This window comes from Falco naumanni, chromosome 1, assembly GCF_017639655.2.
Source record: "Falco naumanni isolate bFalNau1 chromosome 1, bFalNau1.pat, whole genome shotgun sequence".
Classification (NCBI taxonomy): domain Eukaryota; kingdom Metazoa; phylum Chordata; class Aves; order Falconiformes; family Falconidae; genus Falco; species Falco naumanni.
In genome coordinates, this window is record NC_054054.1 from 54,473,719 (window position 1) to 54,496,366 (window position 22,648).

The 22,648-nt window shown below is 38.5% G+C and overlaps 1 protein-coding gene across 2 annotated transcripts in view; it reads right to left on the reverse strand.

Annotated features, from left to right (window-relative positions):
• The window catches only part of FBXL5 (F-box and leucine rich repeat protein 5), a 35,549-nt gene that overhangs the window by 710 nt on the left and 12,191 nt on the right, over positions 1-22,648 (reverse strand). The window contains exons 2-11 of one of the 2 annotated variants that reach the window (XM_040594386.1): positions 22,242-22,457; positions 20,276-20,371; positions 19,303-19,486; positions 16,854-17,036; positions 14,444-14,569; positions 13,308-13,456; positions 13,026-13,108; positions 10,622-11,344; positions 7,607-7,755; positions 31-5,544 (exon numbers count right to left, since the gene is read on the reverse strand). In XM_040594386.1, the coding sequence (XP_040450320.1) occupies positions 5,441-5,544; positions 7,607-7,755; positions 10,622-11,344; positions 13,026-13,108; positions 13,308-13,456; positions 14,444-14,569; positions 16,854-17,036; positions 19,303-19,486; positions 20,276-20,371; positions 22,242-22,457 (2,013 nt within the window). In that variant the 3' untranslated portion in view covers positions 31-5,440. Of the gene's footprint in view, positions 1-30; positions 5,545-7,606; positions 7,756-10,621; positions 11,345-13,025; positions 13,109-13,307; positions 13,457-14,443; positions 14,570-16,853; positions 17,037-19,302; positions 19,487-20,275; positions 20,372-22,241; positions 22,458-22,648 lie in introns of those variants that run through there. The other variant, XM_040594397.1, reaches the window with a different exon arrangement.

Sequence of the window (22,648 nt, forward strand, 5' to 3'; positions counted from 1 at the left end):
GGTAATTCAGAAAATGTCTTTTTTTAAAAAAAATACACTAAACTTCGTTCAGCACTGTGACATCTGAAACTCACTCAGTACTATCACAGTATAAAAACCTCAATTTGAACAGCAATTTTTCAAGAGATTTTTGCTCTGATAGCTTATTAGCCCCATGAAGATAACACATTCACAGTGACACAGATGTACAATGAGCAACACTAAATAAGCAAGTTTAAGCAAGCTCTCACAGCTAGCTTTCGGAATTGAGGTATACTTTCACAATGCATATTTAACTTGTGTTTTTCAAATTCAGATGACTACTTTATGGCATTACCAAAGAAACCATAATCTCCAAAACCATTTCTACTGTACTGGAAGAAGGGTTTTAGCCTGGAAGATTTTTTTTCCTCCATGAATACTTCATGGTTGGCTAGACTTCATGTACTTTCACTGGAAATTCAAGAACTAAGGAGAAAAATCACTGCAGTTATCAGAAGCCGTAAGGCTAAAAATTAGCCATTCCAAAGAAAGAAAAAGTTACAAGCACAGACAGTACAAACCAACACTGTAATTCTACCCACCTCCACTTACCTTTGTTTACTGTTATCCCTTTAATTTGAAATGTTACAGTGATCATGAGATAAGAAACTATTACGTTTATTAGTACAGGATTTTATTTCCTGCAGCCATATGCCTGCTTTAGAGACAGAAATATTTACATTCAGGTTGGCTGAACTCTGGCACCCAACATAATTTGGAAGCGGGTTGCTGAGTTAACTAAAGCTGGTAAAGACCTAAACCAGGACAACCCAGATTTTCCCCCCCCTTTGTACTTGAGTCAAATCAAAGAATATATAGAGTGTTTTTAATAGGTTTAGAAAAGACTAGCAAAATCATGTAATGAACTAGGGCACTATGCTATGTCTGGCTTGTTTTTTCCCCTTGAACAGTAATTTAAAGTCATAATTCAATTAACTTCCAAGAACCTGGTGTCTGGAAGTCAGCTTTCTGCTTCATGCCACACACCAATAAGCAATATTCTATAAGGTTATTAAGCTAACATGCATGAGCCTGAATAAAACAAACCTGAAGCTATAATGGACAATGGTTACAGTATGCAAAATAGTAAACTTTTCGTTTGCCAATAAACTCATTTTCCTTTTCAAATCTTTTTATTCACCTGAACTAAATTTTGATCCTCCAAGTCACTTACGAGCTAGAGTTTGAAAGATTCTTCGTTAAGTCCTTTAAAAAGGAGACTCGATGCTTCTGAATAGCTGGTTTAGCAGAGCATGTTCTGTGCAGCAGTATTTTCCAAGTCGTAGCTGACCTTCCTCATCATTGCCACAGCTAAGCAGCACATCAGTAATTTTGAAGCAACTGTCACATTTCTAGTAGAATGCTTGTTGACAAAATGTACAGAACAACATCCCAAGGAAGGGGATACTCTGTATACTTCAGTATGGTTTACCATCCTTTTCTTGCTCATTTTAGGAATGTTCTTCCTCATGCTCATAACTGCGACATAAAAATTGCCCTTCTAGGTCTGACGAACAATCCATCTAACACTACCTCCGCCCCGGCAACAGCAAGTGTTAGCAAGAGAGACGATATAAGCCTACCGTGCATACCTTTTGTGTCTTCCCAGCATTCCCAGCTGTTGGAGTAGGGACATTAGAGTCCATTCCCTTTAGTATTTGTCTGTGGCTCAGTTGTGCGTTTGTTTAACCTCTTTTTAAACTCACTGATGCTAACTGCTTCCACAATTCCCCAGAGAACCAAGTTCTAGAAGCTCACTGCATTGTCCATCTGCTTTAAATCAATCACCTACCCACTTCATCTGCTGCCACTGACTCTAATACTGCAGAATTTGGAGTTACTGCTGCACATTCACCTCATCTATGGCTTTCCCAGCTCTGTAAACAGTCATCTACCCTCCAGCCTTCTCATTCCCAAATCGAAACATTCCAGCCTTTCCAGCGGTCCTTGCAAAACAGCTGCTCAGTTCCCTAGCTGTTTTTAGTAGAGACCTCTTCTGTATCTTCTGTATCTCCATTACATACACTCCTCAAGATGGGGAGACCAAAACTGCATGCAGTATTCCAAATGTGAGTGCCCCAAAGCTTCCAGGACCATGCAGCAACACCCTCTATCCTGTTTTCAACACCCTGATGATGCATAACATTGGTGGTGGCTTTTTTTGGCTGCTGCTGCAAACAGGAAAGATCTTAGAATTAGCACCGACAGCTGTCTAAAATCATTATCTCCACACTGCAACTGCCAGCCCTAAATTCAGTTTCATGCAATCACAGTTCGATTATTCCCAACCACCCAGACATATAATAATACATACAGCTATATTGAAGCTTCTAAGAAGTCCTTCTGGAAATCTTCAGCACCAGTATCATTACCTGAGGCAGCCCATTGCCACTCAAAAACTTCGGAATTACTGTGTGCATTTCTTATGCCACAAGAGCAATGGAAACGCTGAATAAGACTGATCACAGCACTGAACTGGGTGGGGGGAGGGGGGAGAATGGGGAGATGTCACCTCCCAGATTCCTGTCCATCCTGAACAGTGAGCATTAAGCCCTGCCCTTTCTTATCCTCAGCTTTCAATGTTTAAATTTAAACCAGTCTTACAGCAACTTAAAATCTCAAAAATGTAGAAACTTCCAAGTAAACTGCATCATCTGAAAAGTTTGTAAGTTCATTTCCTCATTTCTTAGGCACTGAACTACAAGTGACAGTAACCACATCACAGTGAAAATTCACCCTTCTTCCTATGCTGCATTTCTTGTCCCATATCTAGTTCTCACACCATCACTAACTTTCCTTTATAGCCTCTGATAAAAAACTCCGATTAAATTAAACATTCAGGATTCAAAACCACACCTTCCTGAAATCTGCCATCCTGTATTCCTTCTTGGCATATACAGACAATTCCCATAATATGGAATTTTATGCTCATATTACAAGGTAGTAAGGGTCATTAATGGTTGTTTTAACACTAAGACTAATTGGTTATGACTGACTTCATTTATGTTTTGGCAAATCAACTTATCCCCTTCACAGGTCATTTATCTCCTCTATAAATACCCTAGCCCTCCTTACCTTGTTCTTTTTACATTTAACACAGCAAAATTCAGAAGCCTTCCCTTTTGACAGCAAAAGAGACTGGTTTTGTTACCTGCAACTGACTTTTGGCTACATCTCTTTGGCTTCCTAATTTCCAGTTTCCCCAGTTTTGCTACTGGTCTCATTTGGACTGGACTTTATTTTCAAACTATCTCTGCTGAAGTTCAAAATATTGCCAAAACCCACTTCCTCCTGCTTCCTTTAGGCTGTATATACAAGGTTTCCAAGTCATCTTACCTCACTGATGCACCAGGTTAAGCAATATGGTAACTGTACACAGTTCCTTTTATACTGTCCAGCAAGTTTCAGCTCTTACCATGGGGACAAGCTGCTTTCAGAAGGGTCCCTCTCTTTCTACTATGAAGACTTAACTAGTACTAGCAGCAGCGAAGCCAAAATTAAATGCATTTTGGCCTGGTTCACCTCGGAAAGCAAAGTTAAACCAGCCACAGTCTACATTACCAGTTTAGTTACCTCTGAACTGGACTATTGTAATGCTCGTTGCATGCACATCTGATTACTCAGATTCTTCAGGTGATGGAGAATAGAGCTCTGTTTACTCACGATGAGCAGCTCTCATTTATTTTCAAATAACGTACATGTAAACACATCTTGCAATGTGAGAGGAGTACAGCTATTTGATTACTCTATTTTGTTACATGTACTAAGGTGAAACAAAAATTAGTCAAAAATTTCCTAAAAAGAAGTTAGGCATTTCACCAAAAATACCATTTCACCAGACCAAGACCATGGTGAAAGAACCACTGCAGCTAGGACAACTGGCTGCCATACCACAGCCCTTTAGCCACTTGTTCTAGCTCTTGCCTGTGGCAACAGAAACATTCATGTGGTCTACAGCAAGATGCATCCCTGACCTGTCTAGGAAGAAGAAGAAAAAAAATAAAAGAAAAAGACATTCAGCTACCCTAGTTCTTGTCTAAGTTTACCAAGTGGCCATACAAAGATTTATTCTGGCCACAGAAAGGCAGTTAAGAATGAGCTGGAATGTACACAAAGGAGGGAAGGAAACACAATTCTTTTTCACAGCCACCAGCAGCAAGCGGCTCCCCTGTCAATACTGCGTACCATACTTGATGGCAATGTAACAGAAGTAATGCATTACAACAGAATTACCAAAGTGCTTAATCTGATCACTTTTATCGTAAAAATATATATATATACATAAAAAGGTAATAGTAAACTCAGCTTTTAATTTAATAAGTGCTGCTTTAATCAGCCTTTGGTAAAGGTACACTTACAGACCTTTATGAGAGCACCCTGGTTATCTGTAAAATGCAAAAAGAGACCAAACTCTTGAGTCAGCAACAATGCATTCCCATATAAACCTGCACACAGGAGTCCCTTGATGTTAACTGAAATTGCAAAGCCTGGGCTCCATTGTTGGAAGACAGATCAAACTACGACCGATGGATTTCTAAATGCCAGAAGAAAAGACTGAGTCATCAGAATCACCACAACATTATTTCATTAATGCCCTATTTCTTTAATTACAGCACCTGAGGACTACATCATTAAAAAACTCTAGAAACTGAATCATACTTAAAAGCTGTAAAGAGCTACTGGAGCCCCATTTTTCTTATCCTGAAGCTGACAGCACTCCAGGCCTTAAAACTGAGAATGCAGTACGGAGACTGAACAAAGCTGGAAAAAACAGAAGTTTATATTTCCCCATGGGCTAAGTGGCAAGAGGTTAACTCAAACATTTAACTCTTCTTACTGAGTTCAGTGCGACCTACAATCAGATGACTTTAATAGCTAAAACACAGCAATTAGGAGGGGTGTATACTGACACATTTGTTTTCAGGTACAGCTGAGGGTTATCGACCTCCAAGTCTCCAGTGTTGAGCAAAACATAGGCAGAGGTCCTAAACATCAGTATGCAAACCAAGAACTGAAGTCATACCAACAGTAAACACAAAATAAATTTGGAAGTGTGCTCTCATGGTCTCTGCTCATAAAAAACTACATCATTCTACTGCTGGGCAACAGCAGTCTGTGACTCAGACCCAACTGAGTCTGTCTAATCATAGCTGCTCTACCTTTTTAGTAGACTAAAACTAGAACTAAAACTGGTGAGACCAGCATGCTTAATGGAACTCTGAAAACGGCAAAAAATACGCCTATCAAACAAATCCAGCAAGCTCTCCACAATGAAAATCCAGTGAGGTTGTGTGTAAGGCCCTTGTTAGGATCAGTTTTACAGAAAAAAAAAAATTGTATCTGAAAACAGGCTGTAGGTGACAGTAAAGCCCGTATTTATCAACAAACAACAGTGGTATGTTTATTATTTCAAGGATGGCTAACTTCCATGCTGTTGGCTCCATTTTTTGTTCTGCAAGAGCGACGGGTTTTCCAACATGATCCCAGAACATACCTCCTTCCCCAAAAACAATCTCCGATAAGCTGGTGGGCAAAGAAAATTATGAAATTATTCTCTGCATGCTTACAAATCAGTAATCTTTGTGCAGTAATTAATAAAACAATCTATATGTGCAAAGAAACAAAACTGGCTTCAGATATGGATTGATTTAAACGAAACAGCTACTGCTTTCCCTACAGTTACTTTAGAAATAGTTCCAGCTGTCACAGAAGTCCTGCTGCCCACAGAGTGGAATAAGGCATTATTTTCACACTGAATAGCCCTATCTGTCTATCACAACAAAGTCTGAATGAAAATACAAAGTACAGTACCCATATAAAGGTCCAGGGGATTCAGTTATGAAAGGTTATTTCCCACTTCAGAATTCTGCTTAGAACACCCCTTTAAGTTTTTAATCGACTTCCTTCTTAAAGAAAACAGCTGCAAACTTCTGAGATGCTACCATTTCTCACTAGGTGTGGGAAGCCAGGCCGTTACAGCCTCACGCTCCTGTTGATTTCTCTCTACAGGAATAAACTGTTCACCCAAAGGCATGCATGATGCTTTACAGAACCAAGCAGAGCTTATAGGCTCACAGCTTCCAGCAGGCAATAAAAGGAAGGAAATAAAACAGGACAAGCATCAGGACAACTTTACAGAGTAATTCCAAAAAGTATTCTGTTGAAATACACATTTCTTGAGGATATTATGGAACAGTCAAGCTTTAAAGTGGCAGACTCACACAGAAGATTCTGGTTTTGTAAACTAAGATGACATAGTGTATTTTAGGGACAAAGAGAGAAACAGAAATGACTGAAAGCAGACTAGAACATCAAGTCTGGTATTACTGATAGAAGTGAAAACAGGAAAAATAGCAAGGAATCAGATGTGAAAGGAAAAGACTTTTAACTATCTCTGAAGGCATCTTTAAACTCAACACAATGCAAAAGGAGAGTCAGTGAAGGATTTTTAAAAAGAAGCCTTGAAATTTTCAGGTTGAAATGGCAGAGGATTTTTATAAGCTGTATTCTAGATGGAACAGAAGGAAGTAACAAAAAGAAGTGTCTCTAAAGAAAAAAGGTCTGTGTCAAAAAGGTGCATAAAATATTGCAAAACTTATGGAAGCAAAATATGGTTTAATACTTTCACTGCTAATATCAGGATCCAATCCAAGTGCATCATATTGTGTCAATTTCAATGGACTGAATACCTAAATGTCAGTATAGACTTACTTGTAGTACCAAACCTCTGGCATCCTGTACCCCTGCTGTTGCTGCATCTCAACATAGATGCAGATTATTGAGCTGAACACCATGAACTACCAGGGAATATAACTGTTTTACACACAGTTAGGTCTTATAATCCTGTGAGCTCAGTTATTATCCTCCTTTTCACTTTCCTTCTGTTGCACTTACCTGTTTTAAATTCACACATGCAATACAAGTCACACTATGGTTCCCATCTCTAATGCTATGAACGCTTACTGGACCTAACGTAACAGACTAAATTCCAGTGTGGTAAACACTGAAGAGACCTTCCTCATAAACATATTTTATACATTTTTCCAGATCCTTCTCTAGCTTCGATCCTTCCCTAAGTTACTGACTCAAGCAAAACCAGAAAAACTAAATTACAATATGGGAGGTTTGCATGGCAAAACACAAGTCACTCCTTTCCCAAAAATCACCGCTTTGGTACCAATCTAATGAAGCCTCTGTCTGAAGTTATGACCATAAAAGAAAACAAAAAACTACATGGTTTACAGAGAGGACATGGGAAGGGCAGGTGTGTACTAGCTTGTGGAGACTTACTTTCTAGCCCATATTACTTACACTAAACAAAAATTATGAGATATATGGTCTAAGAATGCTTTCCTAGGTAAATACAGAACTATACTAGTGTCAAACAAAAAAACCCAAAAGAACAAATGAGGAAAAACCACCTTAACACTTGTATTTTCATAACTAATCTGTGAAACTCAGGGCTACACAGCCAAGAAAAAAAAAAAGAAGGTGGGATTTTGGTCATTCTTTTTGTTTTAAGAAGTGTCCTTAAAGCAAACATTGTTCCCCAGAAAAGCATCACATCTGCATAAAAAGACATTACCGTTAATGTTGTCACAGTAGTAAAAGTGTTCATCTTTTAGAGAAGGGCATGCAGAAACTAAATCCTGCAGGCCCGCACCAGTTACAGTGAGACAACCCGAGAGGTTAAGGTGTTCCAAATGTGGCAGTCCGCCTCCGAGAGTCAATGCCCTGTTAACAGACAGAAGAGAAGTGTTAAGAGTCTGCACAGTGCTCGACTGACAAGTACTCCACTGCATCCCCAAGTCACAGACTTAATTGCATCTCATAACAGAAAACACACCTCAAACAATGTAGTTTTAAATCTGGCAGTTTCATACCTTATGAAGGGGAACAAACACCGCTGAAGCTACATAACAGACCCGGGAAATGAATTGATTTCTACAGAAACTAACAATTCTTTCCGATAGACTTAAATGGTAAATCACTTTATGAATGACTCCAGAGACAACCAAGTATTTCAAAGAACTACCAAGACATTCTTCTCCAAAACACCACTGATTCTGGCAACTCTTCCAAGGTGATGTATATTCCTCCACCCACCATGAAAACATGAAACTCCAAAGCCTGCTGCATTACGATTCCAAAAGTTTGACTGTCTTACATTTTTTCGGTCAAAATTATTTTGGAATCCAAATGTTTATGTTCCTAGGACTGACAGAGGAACCTCTTTCTGCCAACACACCATCTTATTATTCACGTGGAATTCCTCACTTTTTTCCTCCAAGTGCAAGAGAGTTTGACTGCTGATGCAACAGCCTCACGGATGTATCACACCTGAGCAATCATTCCACATTAGTCTGCCTGCTTCTCTGTGAGCTTGAGCAGCCAGCCCAAGTTCAATCAAAAACAAGCTCACACACCCGAAAAACACACCAGGCTTGAATCACCAAGCCACAGATTCAAGCCAGGACATAAAACTGAAATGCCTTCAGAGCATCACTGTACAACTTTCTCCTGTCAGCAGGCAGAAGAACTGTTGACCACAAAACCAGCTATCCATTAACAGCTTCTCTATGAAATGAGCTGGCAAGTACTTCTACTAGGAGGTTTCATTCTCTTTTCTCAGAGACCCAAAACACTCCAGTGAGCTCAAGAAGCACTTGTTGCAGCATACTCTCAGCTCTTAAATGCTTTCTTTTGTCCAAAAAGCGTCAATGGAAACCAGCACCACAACTAAACCCTTCCCATGAGTCAATGACCAAATCTCCTTTTGGTCCTAGATTTCCAAGTCATAAAAAGACAGACCAGTAACATGCAAACTACTCACAGCATGACCTAATCAGCACCTAGGGAAACTCAGCCATAGCCATTCACTCCAACACTTGAACAGCAACAAGCTCAAACATGACGCACGGCTACCTGAAGCTCACCCTGAGCAAGACTAACACTGCCAAGTAAAAAAGTAACTGTCACTAGAACCACTATGGGAGACATTTGAACAGCTGGTATTTCTGCACGTCAAACGGGAATGAATTCTCTGGAGAGACAAATCAATGCCAGCAGTGCCTCACACACACTATTTCCCAATATGCCCAGCATACATGCAGGTAGGCATGAAGTCTTCCCACTCCAAGAAGCTTTAATTAGCCCCCAAGTGCTGCAGCACACCCAAACACACGGCTGCAACTACTCCAGCCTCATCCCATTCTCATTATGAAGCAATAACTACATTTTTCTGACAATGCAAAATATCAGTGGCAAATAACACGCAGAGGATTCTGTAACTCTTGAAGCCATATCAGTGTTCAAGTCAACTATTTTTTTCTCCTCCTTTAATTCTTATAAGAAGTCATATTTAACATTATATTCTACACATATAAAATTATCATAGAAACAGAATCATTTTGGTTGGAAAAAAACTTTTAGATCTACTCCAACCATTAACCCAACATTCCAAGTCTACCACTAAACCATGTCCCTAAGCACCATGTCTACACGTCTTTTAAATACCTCCAGGGATGGTGACTCAACCATTTCCCTGGGCAGCTGGTTCCAATACTTGACCACCCTTTCAGTGAAGAAATTTTTCCTAATTTCCAATCTAAACCTCCCCTGATGCAACCTGAAGCCATTTCCCCTCATCCTATCCTTGTTACTTGGGAGAACAGGCCGACTCCCACCTCACTGCAACCTCCTTTCCGGTAGTTGTGGAGAGTGAGAAGGTCCCCGCTGAGCCTCCTTTTCTCCAGGCTAAACAACCCCAGTCCCCTCAGCCGCTTCTCCTAAGAATTGTGCTCCGGACCCGTCACCAGCTCCGTTGCCCTCCCCTGGACACGCTCCAGCACCTCTGTGTCTTCCTCGTCCTGAGGGGCCCACAGGTGAACACCGTAGTCGAGGCGCAGCCTCACCAGTGCCAAGTGCAGGGAGATGGTCGCTGCCCTGGTCCTGCTGGCCACACGGTTTTGGATACAAGCCAGGATGCCGTTGGCCTTCCTGGCCCCCTGGGCACGCTGCCGGCTCGTATGCAGATGGCCGTTTTCTGCCCCAGGCCCTTTTCTGCTGGGCAGCTTGGCAGCCGCTCTGCCCCCAGCCTGCAGCGCTGCGTGGGCTTGGTGTGACCCCAGCGCAGGCCCCGGCACTGAGCCTTGTTGAAGCGCACACACTTGGCCTCGGGCCATCAATCCAGCCTGTCCATAAATTATGTCCTTATCCAGACATAAATGAGATTTACTACAGTTTTATAAAGTTTCAAGCAACTGACAGCCATAATGAAAAAAATAGTGAATTAATAAAATCACTAAAGATCAAATCTAACAGCATTAATACTGCCTAGAACAATAAATTCACAAAAATATTTAACTTTGGAGCACATGCCTAGAAGACTTTATGTTTTTAAAACCCCCAAAAGGAAAAGCTAGACAAAGTTCAAGTCTGGTACTACAAATATTTTAAAATGCAAAGACCCCTTAAAACTTACCAATTTCTTCAATAAAAATGTTTCTATTGAAACTAGGCAGATTCACACCAGAAGGACCCAACAAATAAAATCACAAAAAATGTACTGCAGTAAAATAGTTTTAAAATGCCTCCTCACCTGAGAGCACGGTCTGTGATCTGGAAACATCCAGACAGACTGAGAAACTGAAGAACTCGTGCAGTCTCTTCATCTGTTTTTTCACTCCCGGAGTATGCAGAGTCTTTTTTCTCTGACTGCTTAGTCCTTGTTGTTTTTTTACACAGTGCAGAGGACTCTGGAAGTGCTCGAATAGTTCTTAGTGCTGTCCCAGCACAACAAAACGAGTGACCGCAGTAAATCAAGTCAGTAGAAGCACAGTGCTGCTGCCACCCTCTAGTCCTTAATCCATAAATTTCTCTACTGTAGCACGATGCAGAACAATTAATATGGGATGTTGGTTCCATAAGACAAAATCCTTCAACGTTTCTGTGTCTCCACTCTGCAGCGTCTTCAATGTCAGCTAAGTCATCCGCATCTAGCATCCACACATAAGCAGAATTAAAGTTTTCTGAGCTGTCAGGTTTAGTCCAATGCTGCTTGCTGTCTCCTCCCTCAATTAGGTTTTCATTGTTGATTTCATGCAAACAATTATACTTCTTGTTGGACTGCAAAGTAATCTCTCTGTTTTTCCACAGCATCTTAACATTCCTGTTTCTGCAGCTTTTCAGAATACCTCTGGTATGGTGAGTTGATATGATACCCAGTGCTCTGGAAATCCTCTCTATAGCCACATCCGTGATTTTCTCACATCCAGACAGATCAAGGTGGCGTAGATTTTGACAATAACCAACTGAAGACCAACTGAAATCAGGTGAAAAGAAGTGGTTTGGTTGGTTGGTTAGGGGTTTTTTTAGGTTTTGCTCAGAAACAGATGTTACGGCTAAATATACGAAAGAATATTTCACAAGTAAAATACATATATGAATTCACAGAAGTTAGACCCCTGACAGGTTAATTTGATACTCCAAATACTGTAATACATGCCTAGAAAAAGTGTCTAAAGAAACATGAAATAAGGAATTAGTAGCAATCTGTATTTTTCCATATACACAACTTAAATGAAGTTCAAATTTGCCCTACATCAAACAAGTCTTTAAATAGTAAATCAGACTGCCAACACCAAATACATACGTGACAATCTCAAAAAGCACCTTCTGTTGTGTATAATGCAGTTACCAACAGCCATCTAAGTTACTAGACATTAGCTACTTTCTCAGAAGGCTGAAAAAAACCTTACTGAACTAGCAAGTTTCACACACATACACACACACACAAAAAAATACATCTGAGACATAATATTCAAAGAATTTTAGTAGTTATAATTTCTAGTATTTGAGTTTCTCAAGTTTGGCTGTTTACACATATTGAAATATCAATGTACTACAATCATAAATCCTCTGTAATTTCACATTCTTTTCAGAGAAAATAGCTGGATTCCTGAAACACATTCTTTGTACAGTATTAATTACTTCATGAAAGTGGCGAGGATTAGAGATAATAATGAAATGAGACTTTTTCACATTAACAAAACCTCACCCCTTCAGCCTTATCTTTTTCAACTGAAAGAGAAAATTGGTCTACAGTAATACTGTTACATTATTAGCTATAAAAGTCTATAGCTGATTTAAGTGACCTTTATATATCCATAGTTAGTTAATATCATTTTCCGTAAGTGATTACTTACATTTACAACAAGCCAAAGTAATTTGCCAAGTTACAAATTGTGGTGTTAGAAATACAGATATATAAGAAGTGGCAAATAATGTAAGTTTAACCTTAGATGGACAAAAGCTCGTGAAGTTTGATTTCTGAGCCACAAAAAATAAAGCTTTTACTTCAATTAAAACTTCCTGCACAAGCTGCAGTGCTGTTACAAGCATCCACGCTGTAAAGTTTTCTGTGTCATTAACACATAAAACTGGAGAGTACTGTGTGATTTAAAGTGTTGAATACTGAAATAGCCACTAAGTTTCAGTATCACAACAAGACCCATTGGTGCAGGCTCTGCATCCACGCATCACCCCACTGACATCAATGAAATTTTGTAGGCTTTGGTAAAACTGTGAAATCTACAGTTACTACACCCAAGTCTTAGAGCTTTGCCTACCAAACGCTACCGGCTACATCAGACCAAGAGAACTACCATAACTGGCTCTCCAAAGTCTATGGACAATTTCAAGTTGTTAATATTAGAACAAAACACAATTATTGTTATGAAGAGCTAGCTACACATTGACAGGTAATACATACCCAATAGTGAAGAGAGAGCATTTGAAATGGACATTACAAAGTTACATGCTTCACTTGCTATTTCATTGATTTGTTACTCCGGTTTAGATCTTAGTTACACGTGAATCCTGAATGTGATTTTTCTATTTCTATATATTGGCAGCGGACTAAGACGTGTTTGAGTGTTTCCCCTCCCCCACCTCAAAAACTGAATATGTTGGTTTTTTTTTTAATGAAAGAACAGCTGTCTAACCTTTCAAATGCAGAATCTGAAATATCAGTTTGAGTGAGATCCAAATATTCCAAGTTGGGGCAAAGCTCCAAGATCTGTCTAACCTGGAAAAGGAAAGGAAAACAATCCGTAAAGACACAAGCCAGTAAGGCTGCACACAGTGTCAAGAGACAACATACGAATTAACATTTGCTTGAACTGCAACTCATTTTCACTACTCAAGTATTTTAAACTCTGGCACATCAGTTATTAATTAGAGGCTGCATAGCCACAATTATTAAAAGGCAGTTTCAAATTACATACCATTTTGCTAGACACTGCCGAACTGTAGGCCAATACTAATGTCTTCACTGAGGAGCCTACATGCGGGAGGACATTATGAATTAAGCCATGAAGTAAACGTTTTTCCATTTGTGCTATATTAATGGCAAGTGAATCTTCAGCTGCTTCTTCTACAAAATAAAACCAAAGGGAAAGACTTTAAAATATGCTTCATGTCATTTGGAATTCACATTGCCATCTTACATCAAACAAGTCACCAGAAAACTAAAGAATGCTTAACAAGGCATAAATTATGCTTAACAAAGCATAAAACTTGTGCCGAGTTTTAGCTCAACAAACTACTTAAGCCTCATCTTTAAAACAATATCTGCTTGTCTTTCTGACAGTCCTGAAGAGTTTAACTCCAATGGCAAGTAAAAACAGTAAGAGTCTTAAGAGAAAATTCTCATTGAAGGACTTCGAGAAATATTTACTACAGATTATTTACTACAGATTACGTACTGCTCAGGGCTGTCTGGGGCAGCTGTTTCCACTGACCTGCTTTATACACCGAAATACTATCTCACAGGGCATTTCATATCCTGTGATATAACAGATTAATACAAATCTTAAATTAAGCCTAGAATGCATGAGGATGCACAATGATTCATCCAAACTTCCTGAAGAGATGAAGCCTACCTTTTACCTCCTCCTTAAATCCAGACACATCCCCATAACTCTTCTGCCTGCACTCACGTTTGCTCTCTCCTAGATGAATGAATTCAGCTCATTAAAACCCACTGCCTGCTTCTCCCCCTCTTCAATCCCCACTCTCCTTTTTTTTTCCCCCCACCCAGCTGGGAGTCAGGAGATGAAGATGGGGAAAAAGAACACTCATCTCAGGAACCTTAAGTAGTTAGAACACAAAACATCCCAAACACTTTTTTACTGTATAAATCTACTTGGCTTAGTAAGCATTTAATCTAGACAGAATGTCAGTACTATTGCATCTGTCGTTATTTTAAAGTACTGGTATCAACTATGATAAAACCTGGGTTTTTAACTGATTTTACAGAAGATATTCCATTTTATACATATACTTCTTACAGCCATATCATCTGGGGGTGGGGAGCGGGGGGAGGCCACAGCAGCAAATCAACAAAATCAAATTTACCTACCAGATTCATCTATGTCAGCATCTTCATCCCATTCCTGGAAAGCACGACTTTCATCTTTTCTATTTTTCACCCATTCCTCATCAGGTTCCATCTCAAGATCTGCTGCAGGACCACTATACCAATCACCTACTCACCCCCCAGCCCCCCAAAAGAGAAGGCACAAAGAAGTTAAGACAAACTCCTAGTCACTGCAGGAAATAGTAATAACAACTTATCAATATACTGTGACCTGACTTAAAGATATAAATTAGTTTTGCATTCATCTCAACTAAGATTGGACTGAACCTCGACATAACTTTTTTTGATCTATAGCTTCAAAAGATTCTTGGAAGAGCCTATTATGCTGTTCTGAGACATGCCTGCTGTCCTTATTTTCTTCAGGAGGGACCAATATGACTGCAACAATAACAACAACCAAATATAGGATATTTGGACTGTGTAGGTGCTGAAGTTCTTTCTGGTAGATAAATTAACCATCAACTTTTAGTATAACACTTGGTTTAAGACATTTCTGTTTTCCATTGGAATCTCACAAATATACATTCAACCAGGATGTATTTTATTAGCCTGGTTGTAGTCACTGGACGTAACAACTCCAGGGTCAAGAAACCCAAATTCCTGAAGGAGCCTAATTACAACAGCTATACAATACACAATTAACATACATATGACTCAAATCAATAGACAATTTTTTAGAACATCTGGATAATCATGAACATCAGCAACAGCTCCATTGTTTTACCTGGTAGGGCACCCCCACTCCCTGAAGGGGGCATTAATTTAGTTTGGGTGTATTATAGCGTTGGGCTTGGTGTAAGCACGTCTACTGCCTCCCTCAGTGCAGATTTGCTTTAAACCAGAAACACCTTATTCAGCTCTCGCTAGCCAGGGGATCCTGTTATCCCCAAACCAAGAGCAACCCCTGTGGAACAGTACCTAAAGCAAAAAGGTTTCTTATATGAGCACCACAGTGACAATGAAATCCTAATTGATTGTCAACCAGCTGTGAAGCAAAAGGTTCCAGTAACATTTCTCATCATCTTTAACCCATCTTTATAATACATAAAAAGCCTCAGAAGCCTTCTCTGTATTAGGAGGGAAAAAGTTAAAAATTTAATGAAATCTTTAGGTTTATGGGGTTCCCCTCCAGCAGTAAATCCCATTTGAGAAGCTTCCACCCAGTTTACAGCATTTCTGCACAAACAACTGTCGTAGTATAGACAGTACGTCATAGCTTCCTGTTGTGCCAAAAACAGTTTTAGGAATAAGTCATTTTAAGCAGTTGCCAATTATTTTTTTTGCATAGCACTCAATTATCAAGACAAATCTAACAATTTGAACTCCGAAACCTCTGCTCTCTACCCAGTCTTTTGCAGCTCAGCAACAAAACTATGATTTTCACTAAGATCTATCCAACCAAAAAATTCCTGTCAACTCCTGTCTGCCTTGTACAGATTTTAGAAGCCAGAAAGAAATTTTTAGCTTTTATGTATCTCAAAATTTAAGTTACATATCGTTAGCTTTCCCTCTTAAAGACACATAAAATATAGCTTACTAAACAGCAGAGACTGTCTCCTTGTTACTCAACTACACTGACATGGCAGCATTGTGCAGCATGCAATGATCTACTCCAGTGATTATTTAATAGTCACATAAATATGGACAAATACAAATAAAATATTTAAAGCTACAAACATTCTCATGACTTGTAACTGGCCTCACTGGAATAGAGTACTTTGTATACTTCAACAGGTACTTTTGTAAAGGTTACTTCTCAGCAGGAAATTTTAATTAACAGGAGTTTGAGGAAGAGAAGGTATAAAAAAACCCCACTTAGACCTTACTGCTTTAGAAGTTACTGAAATAATATATCTAAAGAATCAGTACGAAAACTAACATACAGTTTTCTTGGAAGTTTGAATAGAAAAAGAATAGATTCTGAGGAGATATTAAAACTCCATGATTTAAACTTCCATTCTGCAGTTATGTATTTTATTTCTAGCTAGCAACCCAATGGAACAAAAATTTCACTGATATAGCTGTAACATCGGTATTTATAATTCAAACCCCCTTAGATTCTAATTAAGGTGTTGTATTAGTCAATATCCTTGTCAGCATTCATACAAGCAAACCAACCAACAGTTTGCATACAAGAGCTACTCATGAGTTACAACCAAGACAACTATTAGTTTCTTAATTTCTTAATTCATAATTTGGAAGTATGTTTTGGGGTTTTTTTAACATTTAACCAAGTTTCAGGGCACTACAGTTGCCAGAAGGGTACACCCTTCTAGCTCACTCAGCTGCCAGGTTCATTGTACATGATAGCCTATACCAAAACATTCTTTTTTATAGGCTTAGGTAATTCTGACAATCAACACTTTCGGAGGAAGAATTAACTTTAACTTACCTCTGGCCCAGCGAACAGGATAAAGATGTTTCCAGAGAGATCCAGTTTTAGCCAACTGTGACCATTCAGTGCTTACTTGACTACACTGACATAACTCTTGGGGGCTAAGGTAACTGAAAATGGTCAGCATTACTTCAGGAGGAAGATTAGCAATATTTGTGGTGTGCCCTGTTACTTCGGTTTCTGAAATATAGAAAGAGTGTGTTAAGTGAAGCACAGCCTCACAGCTGTAAGCAACAGTAGTGGAACTCACAGTTTGACTAGGGCAATGAAAAAAAGTGTGTCAAAAAAAGTTTAAAAAAATAGGTATAATTTTGACTAAAAAAGAACACAGAACCAATCAGCTCAAGTTTTCTGTTTGCGTTTTTCTCAACTGGGTAATTTTTTCCAACCCTGACCCCCAACGATACAATAAAGCCCTGGACAAAAGTAAACTGCTGCTACTAAACCACAGCAAGATGAAAGCAGTATCCACTATAAATGAAATGTTTTAAAGAAATGCCTTCTGTCATAGACTATATATATATACCTGCTTTGCCACATTCTCAGGAAACAGTACTAGCACACAGGATCTACCAGCTGGGACCACCATCACTGGAAGCACTCAGCCTCTTGACTGGGACACTGCACAAAGACCATGCTTAACTCTGCAGCTGCCTCCCATTTTATTTCTAGCTTTAACTGCTAGCATAGACAATTAATTTTAACTTAGGAATGGTGACAAGCCATTCTGGTTTAAAGTAATACTAAACATTAGATTAGAGACTAAAATTTGAGCATGGTAATTAATACTTCCATGGACAGCAGTAGGAACCATCCCCAATAGCTCTCCCTTACCTCCATAGCACAGAAAGAGCTGCAAACCATATATAGAAGAACAAATTCAGTGCTTTAGTTAGTGGGGGGGTTGCCGTTTTAAGAGAATTTTTAATGCTTTAAGGACAATTTACTTGAGAAAAAAAGTTTCTAAAATAGTTTTCAGGAGTCCTTAGAAATAGCAGGTTTCACAAATTAGTAGGTATTTACTTTAAAAGTTGCAACACAAAGTACGTAAGACTTCACAGTGAGACAAGCATCCAGTTTCTTTTTCCAAAGAAGCTTCAAAAGTGAGTATAATGAAAACTTTACCCTGTGACAATCTATTGATACTTTAAATATAATTAAATGCAGTTTCACTTGATGAATCGATATATTTATTCATACACCTGGCAAGTCACTGCAGGTAAACTACAGAGTATTTCACACTAAAATGCAGTTAAAACTGCACAGGGCTGCAAGATGTGTTATTTTCTTCCATTTTTAAGAAACGGTTGCAGGACACATACATCTCTCTCCCTAAAGTCTAGAACACAACCATTGCAGTTACTACTGTCACAAAACTGCTATTCCAACTAGACTTAACAGCAAGTAATGCTGTAAGACTGCTTCTGTCACATTCATCTGTTCAGACTCAATAGCATTTCACACCATGGACCATGATCTTTTCTGAAGGCGTCACCTGGAGGGCAGAAAATGACCAGTTCAGTAGTTCAGAGAAGTCAAGTTTCATAAAAAAAAAAAAAAAAGTATCTGATTACAGAGTAGCTTTTGAAGTTTTCCTAATGAGTACCACATCTTATCAACACCACAAAGTTCATGAGGGCTTGCTCTACTTATCAGTCTCACACCCCAGTACTACACTTTTGATACATCAATTTTCTGTACAGTGTACACTTTGGTACATCAATACATCAACTCTTTGTTGTTAGTTAAGAGTGAAAACTATAAAAATGTGCAACTTAAGCAGCTTCAACAGTCATAAAACAAGCCTGAAGTGCACTTCAGTGGTCATCCATTTATTCTAAGTTTCATCGGGAAAGGTAGTTACAGATGAACACAAATTAATTATCCGCTTCCAGAACATTTTATCTGTATGCTGCACAGATGCATTCCCATGTGTTACTCCACACACAGAGCTTCTTCCTTTCTGACTCCTGGAGAGGCCCAAGGAAGTTAGGTAGCAGAGCTGGGGAAGGAGAGTTGCTTTTCATTTGAAATAGTTAGTTACCCAACTGTTCTGTGTTACTAAACCATCAACAGAAAAAGCTTACAAAGCAGTCCTGAAAACCAAGAACTAAATGCAGGGTCTTCAAATAATTTCAATGGAAGTATGAAAGTAGAGTTAATTTTCATTTCTGCCTATTAATTACGTCAAGTATTACCATGGGAAGGGAAAGGAAGAAGGTTGAGAACAGGTAAACAGTGAAGTACTATATACATATTACAACCTGTCAAGAAGCCTGTATCAAACAGTAAAAAGCTTCTGAAGTTTCAAAACTGTTTAAAGAAATTCCCATTTTATAAAAACTATTTTATCTGCCTGTACGTAACCTTAGGTATATCACTGGTGTGGCTTTTTAGATAAAAACTGCGGTTTGAAAATTACTTGAACTTTAATTAGATGCTTCACCTTGATCTGCTTTCTCATCCACAGAATACTTAGAGACCTTCTGAAGCTCTTCTGCTTGATTCCACTTACTAAGACCTCTTAATTCTGCAGCTTCCTTCTGCGAGCAGTGCTGTGCAATTACTTTCTTCTTAATGTCTTTCAGTTCTTCGTAAGTAAAGTATTCCATCAACATTGGCTGAAAAACCTAAAGCAAAGGAAAAAGGAAGAGTCTGGTGCCGACAGAGATAGTCAATAATGCTACACAGACCTATCAACGCAGAATTTCCTGTTTCAAATTCTCTCCAAGTAAAACATGTCATACATTAAATGAACCTAAGGACAGGACTATGGAAGTGTTGAGTTCCAACACTCTGCTTGCCAATGGATACCGCACAGGCCCAGGCAAGCTGCTTAACCGTTTTCCCCAACAGAAAAGGGAAGTGATTAAATTTGCTTAAACTATATAACTTCTTGAGGTACTCACATAGAAGGCAAAGTGGCAAAGAAGAAAAACATGAGAAAATACTTCCAAAGTCTGTCCAAGAGAAGATTTACTCTCTCTAGAAGATGCTTCCCAGTTTTTGGAGACCCATAAGTCATCAGACTGGCAGTACTAGTCTATGTTTCAAATATAGGTCAGAGGCTGTTTGGGAGTGTCAGTTTGAGTCATGAAGCACTGCTTTACAGACTTCTCTTTTTCCTTTAAGTTTTGGTAGGCATCCCCTTAAATATCTACCCACCCCAGTGAGCTTTTGTTAACCAATTTTTTAAAGGACAAGAATTTCATCACGAATTTTCAACATACTCACTGTTTCAGAATGTGTCACTTTGCAGTTGGAAAACAAAATAATGACACCACAGTCCTGAATGCAAATTGGTATAAGTAACAAAACCAGAGAATTGGGAAAAAAACCTGAACCTCTAAGCCCTTTGTTTCTGTTATTCCAAACCCCAAGGAAGATCAGCATAGTATCTGAGGAAAAATTTTACCTACCTCCTCCTCCTCTTTCATATGAGGAAGGAAATCCCTGGTAAAGGCTTCCAATCTCTCTTTCAGCTGTTTTGCATAGTTTAGCTGTTCATATTCATTCTGAGAAGAAAGCAAAGATTTAACTATTACCTGATCTTGTCCATTGATTCAAGGATTGAACTGTTAAACAAGCCAGTGTTTCAAAGTAGAGCCCGTTATATCTTCCCCATGCATGCAGCATGTTCGCTCTATTTCATGGTAGGAATGTGTTCACTTACAAAGTTTCATGACAAGCTGACAGTCTGTACCGGCCTGTTACTAGACAGAACAAACTATTCCCTTCCTGCCCGATTCCAATTTATTCTGCTATCAGATATGAATTAACATGTCTAATCACATTTCTACTTTGGAGCAAAGACTGAAGTCTGCCAATCTAAAGTCTCACTCAAAGTTCAAAGTAGTACTTTGACTGTATTTTTACAAAACTTCTACTTTTACAAAGTAGAACTTACAGACTGATCTAAGTATTTGCACATTTTCCAAAATCATTATTCTAGGATATAGCAGTTCCACTTCACCTTTTCACTGCACACATTTTACATTGTTATTTTTCAATTTTAGCTTCCAAATTATAATCAGAATTTATTATCAGACACGCTCTATAGATATTTACTTTGGAAATAGAAAGAACTTTTAAATAAAGATGTAACTGATTTCTGAATATTAAAGTTACACCAACCTCATCTATCAATGTGTTAACTTATTCTCTGTGCCAGTAGTAAGAAGCTGGTTCTGGAGTCTGCCCGGTAATTGCAACATACTGAAGTTCCTCATAGCTCTTACAGTAAATGTTGTAAGTTTTTCTTTTCAAACTTCTACAACATCAAGAAACCCTACCACAGTAAAAAGCTTATACCATCAAGTTTAATTTAAACTAACCACACTCAAAAAAGTTAAACAGTTGCTGTATCTAAAGAGACCTAGAGAAATGTTTTTCCACAGTTAAAAAGAGTACACTAGCATCCTATTAGAGAAGTGTATCACAAAGCCCAGTATTAAATTTCCTCGCTCCTTCATATTCCGTTTTCCAATTCATCAATGGAAACAACTTAAGACAAATTTCAAGGTTTAATACACACAGAGGACAAAAAAAAAAAAAAAAAAAGTTATTTGCTGGATTCCCAGGTCAAAACCAGCTGTAAAAATGGAATTAGACTAAAATGGAATCAAGTAACTGCATATTTAATATTCCTCTTATGGAAATCATGGACCATGTATACTAGAACTGTTAATATGGTACGTCAAATTATTACTGGAGATGAGTGCAGGAAGGGAGAGTTAAGTTGGGTGCCCCAGAGGAAAGACGTGGCAGGACTGAAGCAGGATTCTACTGGAGAAGAATTTAACAAGTTTCAGTTGTGAAAAAGCCCGCTGGAGAAATAACATTTAGAGTTTCTTGAGGACTGGAACATCAACAGCATTACTGAGCAACGGATTATGGGAAGAAGTACATGACTCACTAACAGAATAAAACAATGCCTTTTTTTTTTTTTTTAAGTCCAGTAATCATCTCCATTTGTGACAATAATAGAATGCTATGTGCCACGAAAAAAGGTACCCTGGGTTTCTTAACAAATTAATAAAAAACATCATTTGTACAGTCAGAAATTGTTTGGGCCATTTAGCAGAGTAGTCTTTGTATTAGAAAATTCCACGTTGTCTCTCCAAAATACCTGCAATTATGCAGGGATAGACTTCTGTCACAAAATATACCTCTGAAAAGAACTTTTACTAGAATTTCAGTAACTGCTATGAATGGCAAAAGAATTTGTGTTTCAGATTGGAAAATTCTCACTACTGTATCAAACAACCACAAATGTTTCTTCTTCCTCCTTAGTCTGTGTAGAGCATTAAGAAAAGTTGAGGCAAACTAACAGATAATCACAGCATGTTTTCCTTAGAAGACAAGTCTTTCTTACTCTCTGCTTACCTTTACATTCTTCAATCCTTTCTCAAAGAGGCTAAGCATCTCTGAGAGTTTGTTGTCCGAGTGTACATTGTACACTGTTCGGCTGCGTTGCTGAAGTAAACCAATGATACACTCATTTTCAATCTGCTCATGCATTTTAAATTCCTTGAATGTGGCATAAAGAGACTGCAAAAGAGCCCGAAAGTCATTGTTGTTGGAGAAGTTGGTCTTCGATAGCTAGAAGAAAGAAAAGCTCATTAAAAAAAAAAATAAGAAATTAATGAAAATCACATCAAGGTCAAGTTAAATCCTTAGAACAGGTATTAGGTCCAGTTAATCATTGTTCCTGTTACTTACAACACAAAAGCTAAGAACCTTCAGTTTTATACAGAAAACTGGCAAACTTAAAAATTGAATTTGCAATTCAT